Source organism: Hirundo rustica, chromosome 3 (assembly GCF_015227805.2).
Source record: "Hirundo rustica isolate bHirRus1 chromosome 3, bHirRus1.pri.v3, whole genome shotgun sequence".
NCBI lineage: Eukaryota > Metazoa > Chordata > Aves > Passeriformes > Hirundinidae > Hirundo > Hirundo rustica.
In genome coordinates, this window is record NC_053452.1 from 56,180,141 (window position 1) to 56,196,720 (window position 16,580).

Consider the following 16,580-nt stretch of genomic DNA (forward strand, 5'->3'; position numbering starts at 1 on the left):
AATATAGGTTTTCTATTGGTTTGAGATGAAAACAGTTTTACTGAGAACAGCTTGTTTATTTCATAAAGTATCTATCTGACTCCAAACACTGTGCTTTGGAGAAAGAGATTGTTTTTATTTGTTTATAGACCAACAAAATTTGAGAAGGCAATTTTGTGAATCATGCCACATTTTATTGTTGCAGTTGGGGATAAGAGCTTTCTCTTGTGTGGAGCAGAACACATATTTTTTAATAGGATAAAGCTGGGTTTCTGAACAGCACTAAAACACAAACAGAAGTTGCAGAACTCCAGACTTAGTGCTAATTTGTTGAAAATTTACCTCAATTTTCAGGAACACTAGGAAAAATAATGAGAAATGCACCTTAATTAAAAAAAAAAAAAAAAAAAATCATTCAACACTTATTTTGTTAGAGATTTACCGCTGATTTTATCCAGGCAAACTAATTACAGTTCTGGCTGGAGAAACTGCTCCTACTTCCACCGTTAATTTCCCAACTCCTCCCACAATATATGAAGAAAAGAGGTTTGGTTCATCACCCCTATCAACTTGCAGCAGGATGCCATTGCTGCCACAGAATAATGCACATAAATTTGTAAATTCTTTTAGCTTGCCCAAGCTCTTACTAGGTGATCCGTTTTTGCCTCAGTCTGATATAAAGTGAGCCCCAATGGATGACTTGCACAACATGGGTATTAGTTCTTTCTTGACAGATGAGCAATAGACCATGTTATTTCTCTTTCGGTCATCAACAAGCTTAGTGGAAAGATTGCTTCCTCCTCAGCTGTGTAGGGAGAACCACATCCTGTCTCAGTATCACTCTTCTTTTTGTATGACTTTATACTAGTTACAGATGAAATGACCCCAGTATAATGCCATGGCAAATGTGTTTTGCTTTACTACATAGTTTTTGGGCCAGGAGACCTGATTAATATTTGTTTTTCTTAATATCATTTTTGATAGCTCAGAAGGAAAGTAATTAGTTTGTGTGACCCATTGATTCTCTGAGGCCATATATTATTTCCAGTGTGCTAAATAGGGTGCTGAGTTTCTTTGGAACGAAGACATGAAGGGTGGCCTATAAAAGATAGGGAAATAGCAGTCTCTAATAGAGCTGATGTGTTTTCTTATTGCTTTTCTTTGTGTGTTGTCATGGAGAATAGTCTGAGAGAGAGAGGCAGTGGTAGAATTAAACAAAAAAAAGGGAAAAAGGAAAAGAGAATACTCAGTGAATAAGTAGGAGTCTGGGATTATTCATGCCTGGCAAAGCCTCCCACAAGAGTGTTGCTCAGGTCACGTCAAATAGGCACCAGATAAGCACAGGGCTGCGATACATGGCTCTGTGCTCTGTGGTACATGCTGCAGAGATCCCCTCTTCAGAAAGTTGTAGCTCTTGTAAATGCTGACGGCAGTGGTCTCTTCTATCATTGTTTGCAGACAGTCTAGCTTTACTCATCTTTAACTTGCCTATGAGAAGAGCCAAATAAATTTTTCAAGAGTGATGTGAAATGGGGTTTTGTTTTCCTGGGAAGCTGTCTGGCGATGCGGAGGGGCTACATTAGGGATGTTCATAGCGTAGCTCTGCAGCGGATCAGGTAGCTACCGGCTTTGCATAGCAACGTTGTGGCCAGCATATTAAATCATATGTCACTTTACCCAGCATTTGTCATCCGGAGGCTTCAAACCCTTCCTAAAAATAGAAAAATTGCATGCTTTATTTCCCACACTAGAGAAGGAAAGGTTGAGGTAAACAGAAGTCAAGTATGTTGTCCATAACCACACAACCAACCAGCCTGTCTGGGGAGAATTTACTCCAAAAGCCATAGCTTCCATTTTCAATAACCTCTTTTTTTGTTCTGTGGTCTTCTCTTTTAGTTTCATTTTCTATATGTTTATGCAGGATTAACTATGTAGACTGCAAATGCATAAATTATTTCAATTGTGTTATTTTCGCAATGACTAAAATTTCCATATATTTTGTGTAATTTTTTTTTCTTAAGAAATATTATGAAACTATTTCTTAGGGAAAAAATACATGTTCTGCATGAAATAAAATGCAAAGGTGAAGATCAAGTTTTTTTTCTTTTTCAGGATTTCTTAGAATGAGCTAAATGACCCTCAGTCATCTGGCATGTATTTTAATCTCCCCATGTTTGTAATTTGTCCTTGTGGGACCTAGTGAAGCTTTAAAATGCTGGAGTCTTTACTTCTATTTTTTAACTTCAAAACACAAAATACAATTCAGGCAAACACAGCGAAGTAGAAGCTGCCTGTGGATGTGAGACAGGAAGCAGTAGTAGATAGACACATGTGTAATAGGGTTGTGCTTGCTCTTGCTCAACTAGATATACATCAATTTTAATTAGCACGTTTTTTGCTTCAGCTGGTAACATCCCCTCAGCAGTGAGTGGGTTATGTGTTTCCATCCTGCATATACCACCAGCATCACCACCACGTCCTTCTCTAGCTTCCCCCTCCCCTTTCTACACAAATGTTGCAACACAATCTGAAATTTCCTCTTTTCTTTCCTTCCTGCATTTCTTACAGGTTCCTTTGCGTCAGAAGGCAAAAAAGAAAAGTCAAGGTAATGAGAGATTGTTTTTTCTTTTCTCTCCTGGATTTCTCTTCTGTTATTTTCTTAGTATGTCTTATTCTTGGGAGGGTGAGGATTTTGTACTGCTACTCATCTGGTGAAAAGCTGCTTTTTAACTCCACTGATTCTTACACTGATTCTGAGAAAAATGACAACGGGCTGTTCCTTTGGACTAAATCCTTGTGGTATGTTAATTGAATTAAAGCTGGAAATCAGTGAGGAATCAGCTGCCTGCACAAACATACACACTAGTGGTTTTCATGTACTTGGCATAATAGTTTTCTCTAGCTGACTTAAATAGATGTATTCTTTTCAGTGCAGCTGTGTGAAGAAAAATATATGCATGCTTCTCTTAAAAGGGTCAAGGGCTGTATTTTTAATTTACAAAAACTCGTGTATTGTTATCTTACCATTAATTAGCATCTGCATTACCTATAGCTTACTGTTTTATTTCTGAACATCAGCAATCCTTTCAAATGAATGTGTGTTACTGTCACAGCCATTATAAAACTGAATGACTTCTAAGTATATTTTAAGATATGCTTGGATGACTTGCTAAGATTCCTAATTAAGGATGATGTCCTTAATTAGCAGCAACATCTTTCCTGGTAATGCAGATTTAAGCAAGCACAACACTGTATTTTTAATGGCACAGGGTTCTTTATAATGAGCCGACGGAGGATATCGTGCAAAGAGCTGGGGCAAGCCGATTGCCAAGGATGGCTCTACAAAAAGAAGGAAAAAGGAGCTTTCATTGGCAACAAATGGAAGAAGTTCTGGTGTGTGCTAAAGGAGTCCTCGCTGTATTGGTACAGCAGTCAGCTGGTGAGTACAGCAAACAGCCAGCTCTGGGTGCCAGACAAACAGCATCTGCTGGGACTGAGGGAACGGAAGCTGGGGTCACAATTTAGGTTCACCTTGGAGGAGTACAATCAATTGGGTTTATTTCTCAGCCCTGACACTTCTTGTGATCTGTGAAGTGTCTATATGAATTTGAAATATGCAGAAAACTAAGTGTTTTCTAGTTCAGCAGGCACTTGTGCAATGCTAACTTGCTGTCTGTGCAGTTCTGTAAAGAGCTGTTCTTTAAAGGCTCTGGTGGTATTTGAATTTGAGAATGTTTTCTTGGGTATAGGCAATTTGCAAACACTTGTTGTCAAGACTCAAAACAGGAATGCTTCTTCACTTATTAATTTAGTTTTCAGAAATGTCTCTCCTGTCTCTCTTTTCAGCCCCTTCCACACTGAGATTATTCTGTTTGTGCACTTGTGCACTTTGTTACTTTTTCTTTTTTACTTCTATTTCTTTCCAATTTATTTATTTTCATTTCTTAATGTTTTTAAATTTTTTGTCCTCCTTTCCTTTGTTGTTGTTGTAGTTGTTGTTTTTTCCTTTTCAAGTGCAGAGGGCAGCTGGCTTTACTCTGGGCTTATTTGATTGGGTAGAGAGGGTGTCTTGCCCATCCTAGGAAGATTCAGATATATATTTCCTTCATTTTGCTGCCTGGCACTGCTACCTCTAAAAAGCTCTTATCACATTCAAATGATGGAGTGACAGAGCTAAGAATTAGCGTGCAAAGAGAATTAGGGAATGCCAGCAAAAACCTAGGTTGAAACTCAGCAACTTCAGTGTCAAATTGTGGATGGACATGAGGTTCCCCAAATGCAAAGTAGCTGCTCTGGAAATCAGCATGTTGCAGGCACAGCTAAGGATAAAAGATTAAAGGAACCCTTATTAATTCTTAGAGCAATTAAAAAAAAATCAAAGGGAATCTGGATGATTTCCACTTGTTTATTTCCACTGCAGTAATCCCCATCAAAAATTTTGCTAACTGTTTCAGGAAAAAAAAAAGTTGAATCCATTAAAAACATCCTCATACCTCAGACAAAGCTTTACTGATGTAGACTATTACACATTCTCCCTTCCTTTGTGGGTATAGTGTTAGTGGTGGTTTTTTTGTTTGTTTGTTGGTTTTGTTTTTTTTTTTTTTTTGCTTGTGTGTGTGAGAGAGAGATATTTTTTTTGTTGTTTCCTTTTTTAAAATCCAAATAAAATCTTTGATGGGTACTTCAAGATGATATTAACTATTTCTTTTTAGGGTAAAGGAAAGCAACCCATCTGGTCTTGGGCTGTTGTTTTTCATGATGTTGTGGTAGTCTGATATGGAATCCTTTCAAAATTATGTCAAATACATGCATATTGGGGAGAAAAGAAATCGAAAAACTGGGAAAAAAGTTTTTAAAATGTACTTTTTTTCCTAGTGCTTACAATATCTCTGCTTGAAAGACAGGGCAAGGCAGTAATACTAATAAGCAGCATTAATACCTTGCAAAACCTTATTAATATTGGCTTTTATAAATATATGTTTGCATTTGTACTTCTGAAGTTTTAAGAAAGGTGAGCTGGCTGGCTGGCTGATACATCTTTTTAGACACAGAAAATATCAGAAAGGAATGATCCTGAGGAGTAATCAACATAGGAACAAATGAAAAAGGCAAGACTAGGAAAAGTTTGCCTCTGGGAAGAGAAGAGTGATGGGGGAGAGGTGCAAATTCCTTCACTTCCTTCAGTTGTTCTGGCCTGGTTAAATTCGACTCCTGAGATCAGGAGAAACCATGATCATGCTGATTCCAGTGCTCCTAGACAGCACTCATCCTTTTAGTCCATGCCTACTTCCTGGCTGTCACTGACTGCCCCCAAATGAGCAAGGCTGAAAAATAAATGTCAGCCTCATTCCAATTCATTTCATTTCCTCTGAAGAGCTCATATGGCTTCGAAATACTGTTGTCTTGTGTCAGCCCCGAGTTCTCACCTATCACACTTGTGCTGTAAGCATGTTAGCTGGTAGTACCTCTTTGCTTTCAACTCTGCCAACTCTCACACACCATTTTATGTTAAAAACCTCAAGGTTTCTCTTGGCAGTTTAAAGTGCAGCCTCTCTGTAACTATAGATTCAATCAGCATTTGCAGAATATCCGTAAGTGAGGGTTTTGGAAAGGAGAGGAGGTGTTCTTTGTTAAGGCCGACTTTCTTAAAATCCTGTGACCAGAGGCATGCTCAGAGTTGTATATGAGATCAATTAGACCCAGATATTCTCACTTCTAGATTGATGAAGGAGAAATAGCAGACACACATTTGCTTGCTTGACAAGTCTCTGGCCTGGCGTTAGGACTGCCTGCACTTCCACTGTCTTCAGTAAAGTTAATCCTTGGTCCCAAGGGCATGAGCAAGGTGACAGTCTGCAGTTCTGTTGAAACAGGAGTCCTGCTTCTCACGTGTCTGACGCTTCCCGTGCCCAGCCCTTTTACGGAGGCTGATGCCAAAGGTGGTGATGAAAGAGCGGGGCTGACGTCAAAGGGACTGGGGCACTCTGGTTGCCTGTACCTCTGCTTGACCAGTTTGGTTTTCTGGTGAGAAATGAGCATGGTTTGTTTGTGGCTGTGTGAAAACCAGACACTGGCAACTGTAGCATAGCAACAGGGCGCTGGACCTTTTTTCTGATGGAGATGGAGAAAATAGAGAGTGGGTGGAATTTGTATGGGAACATGTGTTATCCTGGATTTGGGTAGATAACCTCATCTGAATATCATCTTCTTGGTCAAGTTTGCCTTCATGTGCCTCTGAAGCTCTGAATGTTTCTATCGCTCTGGTTTAATTTTTCTTCAAACCTCTCTGGTTTTGGGTCTCTCATGAGAGGCAGATTTGGGTACATGATATAGGACACTTGTGACATTTGCAGCTGATATTTCCTTCAATTTAGCATAAAATATTTTGTGAAGGCCACAGCTCAAAAGAGTAAGAATAATAAACGTGTCAGCAATAGCAGATCAGACACCCCGAGAGTCAAGCTTCTCCTTTACTGAAAGAAAGCTAGAGAACACAGGCAAATCTGAATAAATATTCAGTGAGCTAGCTGAGGTCAGGGCCCAGTGGTCTCAGCAGGCTTGGGTAGGCTGCCCTGGAACCTCTTCCCACACAACCTTCTTCTTCCTATAAAATGTGAGGCAAGTAAACCTCTCTTTGCAGCATGGAAGCACTCCCAGTCTGGGGAGGGGAAGCTGTTTGAACTAGGAGGAAGCACAGAAAGGCTGGTTTTGCAATGAAAACACAGGAAATGTTGTAAAATATGTCTGGCAGTCAGACTTTCTGGTTGCATTCAAGAACCAGACTCCTTGGACAATGGCTCTTCATTAGTGTTGGTTTCTATTTTTTTGCTTAGTACTGCTCTCTGTAGACAGCTGCCTTGAAGACAAGTGTTTAAATAGTACAGTTTGTGATCCTGCCTGACCCTTTAGCTGTTTCAATTCTCATACTGAAACCCCAGAGGGAATTAGTGCTCCTACATAGGAAGAGGGGTGGTAGGGGAGGATTGTCACATGTAATCCCAGGCTCCTGGCTCTTTGTGCTTGTTTCGACTATGTTGGATAATGTTGGCTGGAATGGGACAAAGGACTAAATGCCTCTGTCTGGTGGGTCTTTGGGGTAGCTTGACTGGTTTTCCAAATAGAGTTGAAATAGATTTTTGCAGAATGTGTTAACGGTGGTTGTCATGGGGATTCAGCTGAAAAGAAATATACATATAAAATAAAAGAGTTGCAGGCTGTGATCTACTGTCACTATTTATCTTTGTACTTTTTTTCCTCATTCACTGCATTTAAATTGGTCATCACTCCAACAGCTTTTCTGGAAGCTGTATAATTACAGTCTTTTAAAAGAAAAACCTTTCACCTTTGAATTATAATAGCTGCTTACGTGGATGAGAAAAAGTCATTGATGTCAACTGATAGAGCTGAGAGGCTTGGGGACTTATGGCCCAGCATCTTACACAAATTATTCACAGTTCTATAGGATGCCTCATTGATGCACTTGGCAGAGAGAAAAAAAGACCCAAATTCTGAACTGCTCCTCCAGCATCCATAGAGTCTTCTGGGGGCAGTGCTGAAACACTGATGAGTCCATGAGGATTTACCCAACTTGCAGATTGGAGCTGTTACACAAACCCAAGATATTTCATTTCCTAGCACTATTCTTTAAAACCTTCCTGCAACATTACACTCACTTTAAACGACTTACTAAATCTCCTAAACCCACAACATCTAGATAACATATTGAGGCAAGCTCAAAAGGACATTAGCCTCTTTCACTGAATTCATGCACTGTGTTTCATAAATAATTTCTTTATTTTTGAGTGCTGTCATACTTTTAAGCTTTAAAGCTTTTTCTGTGAAAAATGGCTATTTTTTTGCCACAATAATTTGCAGAGACTGTTATTATTAATGAAATTATTTTTCTGCAACTTGGAATAGCAAAAGCACAGATTTATGTTAGGCTAACCTCTATAAAACCCGCAAGAGATAACAGCTTATTCTTTTAAACATCCTGATTAAGTAGAAAACAGGTCAAAGTTATTTTTATCTGAGTTTTTTAGGGCTATATTACAGCTTCACATCAAAATCTGAAGGAATTTTGAATGAAATGTGAGTTAAATAATAGCATGCTAAAGTCATGTTAGAGGTAACATTTTGGAAGAAAGAAAGCACTTGGGATTTCTATAAGCTTTGAATGTTTAAAATGTAATTTTTATCCCAAGAATGACTGAAAAGATGACTTCCACATGTCCTGTTCCTAGGATTTATTTGGAATTCTGTTTGCTGACTGAAATAACACTCTTAAAATTTTAAGTGACTTCTTTTCCTTTTTTCCTTTCTTTTTTCCTGATAATTATGAAGCTATATACCCATCAAACCTCTATTTTCTGTTACATAGTTGGCACATTTTAGATGTATAAAAATAGCTTATTTCACCCATACATAAAATGAAACATGATTTTTTCTTTAACAAACATGAAAACACAGACAGAATTAGTATAAAATATGAATGCATTGAGAGAGAATGTGTATGTGAGAACATAATCTTTTACCAACTGGAAGAGGCCAAATACTGCATAGGAAGTTGGGGGTTTCCCTGTTGTACAACTTTTAAAATTAAAGTGCTGAAATCAAAGCCTACAGACCTATATTCATTAGTAATTTAGAGGGAGCTCCCCTAATTTAGATAGGGGAATCTATCTAAATTACTAATGGATTAAGTCAGTAGTTCAAGCCGGAATTCTGTTTCTGGGTGGGTGGGAGTACTCCAGGTGAGTGTCTTCACACTGGCTTACAGAGTGCTGGTAAGTCACCAGTCCAATACAAAATGCAAACACTCAAATACTTTTATAAAGTGACAGTAGAGACAGTGGCATTTCATGTACCTATCTAATGGCATTTCATGGACTTAATCCCCTCAGAAGTGCTTTTGCAGCACCGTAAATTGTTTATAGGGTGCAGTTTAGACCAGTGGTTACTGCACTGATAGACAGAACTGGTTGAGCTGTAATTGCATTCGGAGCATGGAAGAAAGGCCAAACCTGTCCCAGATCCGAGTCACCCACTCACCCCCCTGATGGCTTACCCAGCTCAGGCCACGGATTTATTGCTGCATGGGTACCGGGGCAGCAAGATACTTCACCCAGGGTCTCATGGATAACTTGTTCTTAAACTGGGAGTATTGAGTGATACTGCAGAGAAGCAACTTGCATTGTATGCATTGCTCATCCAGCAATGTGTGCAATACTGATTGTTGTACCTCATAGACAGCTTTTTTGAGATTGGTCTCTGATATTCTCAGGCTGGTCTGGGAACTACACAGGAAATTCGGTGTTCCAGATCCAGTAAGTAATCATATTTTTGGAACAGAAATGCTGGATAAAACAATCTCTACCTTAACTACAGTGCAGCCCAAGAATAGTCCTTTTTCATTACTCACCAGTATTTATTTGCTCATCCCTATATAATTAATATACTATGGATCTGGGATGGTAATGCTAGGTTTAGCTAGTTGCTATTTTATCTCAAGGACTTTAGTCTCATGAAATTCCAACCTATGGAAGGGAAACAAAAGCTCCCCAAGCTAGTCACTAAACAAGTTTTACAGATACAAATACAATCAGAGGGTGCTAAAAGCCCACAGTAGTAAATAAGCACTTTTTCATACAAGTATTACAAAAGGAAAGGTTTTCAGCCTAGATGTAAATTTTTTTTTTCTCCTATACTGAAAGAAAATAAGAAAAACCCTTTTCACTGATGCTGTGTGTCTGTGTGTGTGTGTGTGTCTTGGAGCAGCAAAACCTTTTACTGGTGATGATGTAAAATATAAACTTCTCCCATGAATGTTTAATACATGTAAATGACAGGAAAGATGGTTAGGCCATGATTCATTGTATACCAAAGAACAGATATGCAGATGTGAGGGGAAGCCACCCATTGAAGAATCCATTCTATATCCATATTTCAGTTCCTGGAGATTCATACTTCCAAGCATTAAAGCTCAAAGACTCATCTTGATCAATGTTTTTTATAGTCTCGTCATATTCATGCATAATGAGACTTGAGATACTGTCAGTCATCTTCATTTATCCTCTGCCTTTGTAACTGTTGTGTGTATTTTACCTGCTTTAACTCAGTGCACATTTTCAGAATTTTAATGTGTCTATGAGCAATGGCTGGGAGCAGCAAAAATATAATTCAGGAATAAGCACTCTGTATTTTGGAAAGCACTTTTCTTCCTGACAGTATGTCCTACAGACTTTTGTCTACATTATATATTGCTCATCTGGGGAGGACTCCTAATCTTACTGCAGATGACCATCTCTGTAGATAGATGTAGTAAGGAAGATGTTTCTGCTTCAGATGTTTCAGTTTCAGACAGCACAAACAGGGATTTGAGGTTTGTCTGCTTTGCTGGAGCAGTGCTCTGACTCAGAGTCCTGCTGACTGAGAACAGAGATGTCAATGCTCAGGAAACCTCTTTGCATGCAGAAAGGGCAGGCTGGATGTAAACAGGGTACTGTAAATGTAAATATCTGCCTGGATTTTTCTACCTCTTGTACCATACCTGCAAATTTCTGGGGGGAGTGACAGGTGGGTGACCAAAGCCCTCTGAGGCAGGTTTGCAGTGTTGAACCACAGAACTCAGATGTGTGGGATGATCCCCTCGCACCTTGTGCAATGGGAGCAGCCTGCATTGCCTCTGCCTTGCTTGTTTATAGGTAACTGCAAAATGCTCCATGCTGCAATTCCTCAGGGACACCCTCCTCCATTTCTACTTGGAATCATCTTGGGGCACTTTTGATTTGTATTTTTATCTATACATAAGTCATTTTATGAGCTGCTGTTACATGTCTAAGATGCACACATGCTGTATGATGGCATAAACCCACCTTTGAGATTGTAGGTACCATCCAGACCGGAACAGATGATATAACCCTTGTTCATCCTTATTAGTCAGCACAGTCTATGCTTACACTCTGCCACTTGCACCCACAGGAGTGGTGGCTTTCCAGCAACCCAGATTTGCACAAATATAGCTGGTATAGAAATATTTCATCAGGCATTAATGTGTCCCCATGGTGATGAGCATATATTTTCACAGTATAAAAAGCTGTCAAAAACAAGCACTTGCATGTTAAATAATATTCAGCATTAGAGTCTACTCGCTTACCAGGTTGATGTGGTGATATTTCAATTTTTTTCTTTTATGGAAGGCTGAAAAAGCAGAAGGATTCATAAGACTTCCAGACTTCAGTGTGGATCGTGCAACTGAATGCAAAAAAAAGCAGTAAGTTTGTCTCTTTTTCCCAGTTTTGCATGATTTTTACAATGCTGCAAGCAATGAATCTCAGTAGTCTTTGGCAGTGAAGCTGTGGGGAGTTCTTTTGTGTTGTATAAATAATGAGATATTAATTGAGCTACTGAAAGAAAACCATATTGCAAAAATATTTTTGAAAAACCTCTGCCAGATGTGCTTTGCTAAAACCACAAACAAAAAACCTCCAAACCCAGATGAGTATGCTGAATGCTTTTTCTTCTCCTTTTTTTTCATTCACTGATTATGAGTAGACTGTAGTTCTCAGATACCCCCTCTTAGTTGAGGAGGTCAGCAGTGGTGCAAATAATGCTGCATCCTTCCAAGCCTGGACTATTCTTTAGGCTGCAGTGGTGCAACTGAGCTTGGGCTGTACTTGAAGCCTTTGGTAATGCAGGGAATAAATACTTTCTTTAGCAGGGTGCACATTTAAAAATACTCCCTGCAAGCCCCATATGCAACACTGACTTCCAGCTGTTTCTGGACACACTTCAAAGCTTTGGAGGGGTGTTGCTGTTGTTCAAAGTTGTAAAGGGCAGCATGGTTTGAATTGGGTCTCTCAAGAGAAACCCTTCGTTCTTCTGATGGAGAAGTCAGAAGAAGAGTCAGTCACTGTTCACCCACTGTGTGCTGCTTGTGCTTTTGCTGTGTCACATGTCCCTGTCCTCAGCCATCATTTTCCATGCTTGGGGGTCTTAGCCTGATTGACCACAGAAGATGTTCCATGTCTTGAATCACTACTGGAGCTTTCTTCCAAGATTTTTAAATTTTGCTTTACATCTCAGAGCAGGAGGAAGCAGAACAGTATTTGAGGCATGGGAATGCAACAGAATTATGTAATGAAATAATGGAAGACTTTGTTTTATTCTTTATTCCATCCTTTTTAGTTTCTGTAGTTTATACTCTCTGAATAATGTATGGCCTAGGAAATGAGCTAAAAATAGACTAGAGTTTTAAAGAAAGAGCTGGTTTGATGGACAAACTAATCCGGATTAATACAGTGGAGCGAATAAATATTTTAAATAATTCATTCAGCTATTATTTTTTTCTTTCTTATGGAAACTAGTTTTCTTCATATCTCTTCTTTTTTTCTTTTCCTAAAGTGCTATTAAGATCAGCCACCCACAGATCAAGACATTTTACTTTGCGGCAGAAAATGTTCTGGAAATGAACACGTAAGTAGGAGCGACTGGTCATGTTTCATCCTGTCTCATGCATGAGAACACCCTTTGAAAGTTCATTCTTTCACTGTCAAGCCGTCGTTGACGAAATTATTTGGGGAATTACCGAGTCTAATTTTTCTGGTCACTAAATGGAAGAAAACTACTGGCCTTTTTTCACTAATTATGATTGAAATTAGAATTGCACAATTAGCCCAGTTTTGATACTAATCTTCCCAATATTTGCTGGTATAAATCCCTGTTAGAGCGGTGCTAAGATTTGATAGCAAGTACAGCACCTGGGAAGAAGTGAGGGAGAAAGGAAAGAAGGGGAAAGGTCCCAGAAGTGATCTAGGACTAGAAAATAATAGCTTCTGATTTCAGCGTATCATATCAGCTAACAAGGAGGGTTAGAGGGATAGAAAGGTCTGTTTCTTAAATGCAAATTAGCATTAACTTCAGCATCAAACTATGTTGTAGTTGAATGATCCTCACGACAGGTCAGAAATTTTCTTCCCACAAATGTCCAGAAGATTAACAATTAAATAGTTCTCAGTGGAAGAAATAAAAATGAATATGAATGCTGACATTTTAGAAACCAGTGAGCTATCAGAAAGACATTATTTACTACTGATCCAATTGTGGCTGATTTAGACATATCTCATATCTTTGCCATTTTACTTCAGATTGCAATTTGTTGTCTAAGATATTGCATTAAATGGCCAAATACTGTATCCAAAGCAGTACAATTTAGATGAGAGGAGACCTCCTACAACAGTCATGTCAGGATTTTAATCATGGCTCTACTGGTGATCTTTGTGCGATTTTTCACAGGGCAATGACTACTCATTCCCTCTATAAATGGAAGACCTCATACATATTTACCACAACAGAAAAAGAGAGAGGTTGAGGGAATGTGTGTAACCTTCTGAAAGATCTATAAATACAGAAATGTACAATATTACAGTAGTGGACGTACACAGATATGTATTAGTAAATCTGTACTCTACAGATGCCTGTAGATATAGATGGAAAGAATCTGTTGCCCTTTGCAAGCTGGAGCACCATGGAGCATTCTAGTGGGGAGATAACCATCCGTTTCAGTGTTCCTGCATTTCCCACCAGAACTCTGAATGGAGTGACAAGTTCCTGAGACAGACAGGATGAGGTTGGCTGAGAATCAGGGACAGCTGGACAGGAGTATTTCAGCAGAGAGGGTAACCCTGGTTAAGAAAGAAGAGATGAAAGGGGGTATGGAGAAGGAAAATTAGAGCTGATGGAGGACATTAGTAAGTGCTAACAGCCAGTTTGGAGCCCAGCTGGAAATTCTCATGTGAAAAATGTTTAGTCTCCTGTGAGTGAGTGATTAAAATCTATGCAGGTGTCTTAGCTCTTATGCCCCCAGAATGATTTTGTTCAAACTCCACATCTTGAGTAAATTTCATTTTGGCTTAAAGCTAGGTAGCCTAGTGTTAGAGCAGCCTGCACTATGCTGTACTAACTCCCCACTGTTGCAACTGATGATGTTTTCCTTGGCACAGTATAAAATACATGCATTTAATACATAAAGTACGCACATACTCACGCATATGTCGAAACAGACTAAAAGACATGTGTTCTCTTGGCTCCAGTCCTGCAAATACTCATGTGAATGGTTCCACTGAGCTCACTGGAGCATTTGTGTGTGTCGAGTTCCTGGTGTGCATAAACGCTTGATGGATTATGACCTTTTGTAACTCTTCATGCGTATATCGATGCATGCATATACCTGTACATATATATATATATATATATACACACATATATACATATATACATATATACATATATACATATATACATATATACATATATATATATATATATATATATATATATATATAGTAAATCAACAGTGGATTTATTAACACAGTCATTTGTTTCACTAATTTATCAGGTATTTGCTATTGTCATGCACACATGAAAAGTAAAGGCATGCTGACTAGCTGCATGCATTTAGCTGGCCAGCTGTACATAGTTATTGGTGACCTGTCTGCCCTCATCATTAACGAAGTCCTAGAATTTTTAGCAAATCTTTTCCTTGTTAAGGTGGATTTTCATATTAAAAAAATCATTGTGTTAGGAATAGCTGTCAGAAAAAAGTCCACCCTTGGACCACTCTTATAGAAATGACACTTTGAATTCTCTGAATTGTTTGTGGCTCTATTGCTCACGCTGCAGTCTGAGTATAGTTACTTTGATACTGATCTTACTAGCAAATTCTCTATTGCTTAAGTAGAACCAAAATCAAACAAAATGATTTTTTTTTCAGTAATGAATTCCCACCCTTCATACTTTCTCCATATATGCCTTGAGTTGAGCTTTTTCTGTTGTTAGTTACTTAATATGTGTATAGATCTGAATGATCTACAAGCAAATATAATATACAAAAAAGTATAACTAGGGAATGTTTCTAGCACTGGAAAAATACAGCCACCTAGGAAGATAAGTGAAAAACACCCTGGTTAATAGCTTAAAACAACACAGGAAGTGAGACTTACTAAAGCCAAAAGTTGAAAAATGTGTTATGTTATGATCAGAAATTTGGTTTCAAGTGGTGCACACTGTGCTGCGATAGTTCTGGCCAGGGCAGCTGACATAATCTTCTATGGCTCCCATGCCTTTTTCTTCACCTCAGGTGAAAGATGACACCTCAACAGCTGGACTAATTCACGGACATGGTGTTACAGCACAAAGACTTTTTCTTTAGCTTACACAAATGTGACTCCTGGGTCATCAGTAGTACCTTTTTTTTCCGTATCAGGGAAAGATGTCCCAGGCAACTAATCCTGTTCACTACAGGGAATATTAATATAGAGGTAACTTTCTAGAATATGATCTATGAAACAGACACTGACATTTAGTCTTCAGGCGAATGAAAACAGATGTGGTGATGTAGAACACAACTGAAAGAAGCAAAACTCAGTGTGAAGAGCATGTGAGCATCCCTGACTCTGTTCCCTCTGTTTCAAACACAGGTGGCTAAGTAAGCTGGGAATGGCTGTAGACCCTCTGGCACCAAACAGAAAGAATGAGGAAGGTATGCTCCTAACAGGTTTCAGTGTGTAACTACATTGTGTGTTTCACAGTTTTAGCTTGGCCAGATTTCTGTCAGCTATTTTCTTTCTATTGAACTGTCATCTTGGGTCTGTCTACCATCTGAGCTCAGAGAAACCACATTGTCACAGTGCAGAGTAATCACAGGAAAAGAAAAAATGGTGAGAAACACTGTGAGTGAGAGACACTAGGTGATTTTGTGAGAGGTGTGTAACTTCTGTCAGTTTGCTGACTTGCCAAGCCTACCAAGCGTGAAGAGAAACAGCTGTGCTGCTCTGGGTTTTGAGCTGGTGAGTTATATTACAGGAGTTGTGCTGCAACATGGCAGCTTGCAGGCCTGGGAACACCCTGTGCTCTGCAGACCCATCCCTACTGTGTCCTCCAGCCCTGGGGTTTCAACAACTGCAAGGTTCGGGGATGAGGAGGTGGTGCCCCTATTCTGGAGCCTAAAATTTGTTTTCAAGCCAAGCCTGAGTTCATTATGGAATGAGAAACTTAAAAAGTTCTAAAAATTTATTTATTGTCTTAATTTGTACACTGACCAAGTATAACTCTTTGGTGGGAGAATACCAACGCTGAAATCACAAATCTGGGCAGAGGAGCTGGTGTAGAATGAGATGTGCTCTGGCTAATAAGTTACCAAAGGAGGAACAGACTCTAACCTGAGGAATATGTGTCATCACCTGGGCTTTTAAGTCTTCATTTTTAGAGTACTGGTACCCAGTGCCCTTTTTAGAACTGCTGAGCTGGTGAAGGAGCTGTCATCATGAGATAGAAACTGGTATTTGCAGAAGTATGAACACTTAGGTGATGCAGCCGGTTTTGTCAAAGCAATGAAGTGTTCCTTTCTGCATTCCTTCTGCCTTATCACAAAATTCAAGATTGCTGTTTATGTCCAGGCTTGGGACATATAATTACATTATTGATTAATTTGATCTGGTTCCATTTATGCTCTACCATTAAAAGCAGCTTTGGGTTGGTAAACACAGATAATACTGATTCCTGGAGAATTCAGCAAGTCTCATCAGTTTCTTTGTTTTCTGTTC

At 39.0% G+C, this 16,580-nt stretch overlaps 1 protein-coding gene across 1 annotated transcript in view; it reads left to right on the forward strand.

The window, feature by feature from the left end:
* The window catches only part of IPCEF1 (interaction protein for cytohesin exchange factors 1), a 79,695-nt gene that overhangs the window by 40,621 nt on the left and 22,494 nt on the right, over positions 1 to 16,580 (forward strand). The window contains exons 3-7 of the mRNA XM_040057611.2: positions 2,548 to 2,584; positions 3,249 to 3,418; positions 11,178 to 11,251; positions 12,382 to 12,453; positions 15,456 to 15,517. Coding sequence (XP_039913545.1) covers positions 2,548 to 2,584; positions 3,249 to 3,418; positions 11,178 to 11,251; positions 12,382 to 12,453; positions 15,456 to 15,517 — 415 coding nt within the window. The remainder of the gene's footprint in view (positions 1 to 2,547; positions 2,585 to 3,248; positions 3,419 to 11,177; positions 11,252 to 12,381; positions 12,454 to 15,455; positions 15,518 to 16,580) is intronic.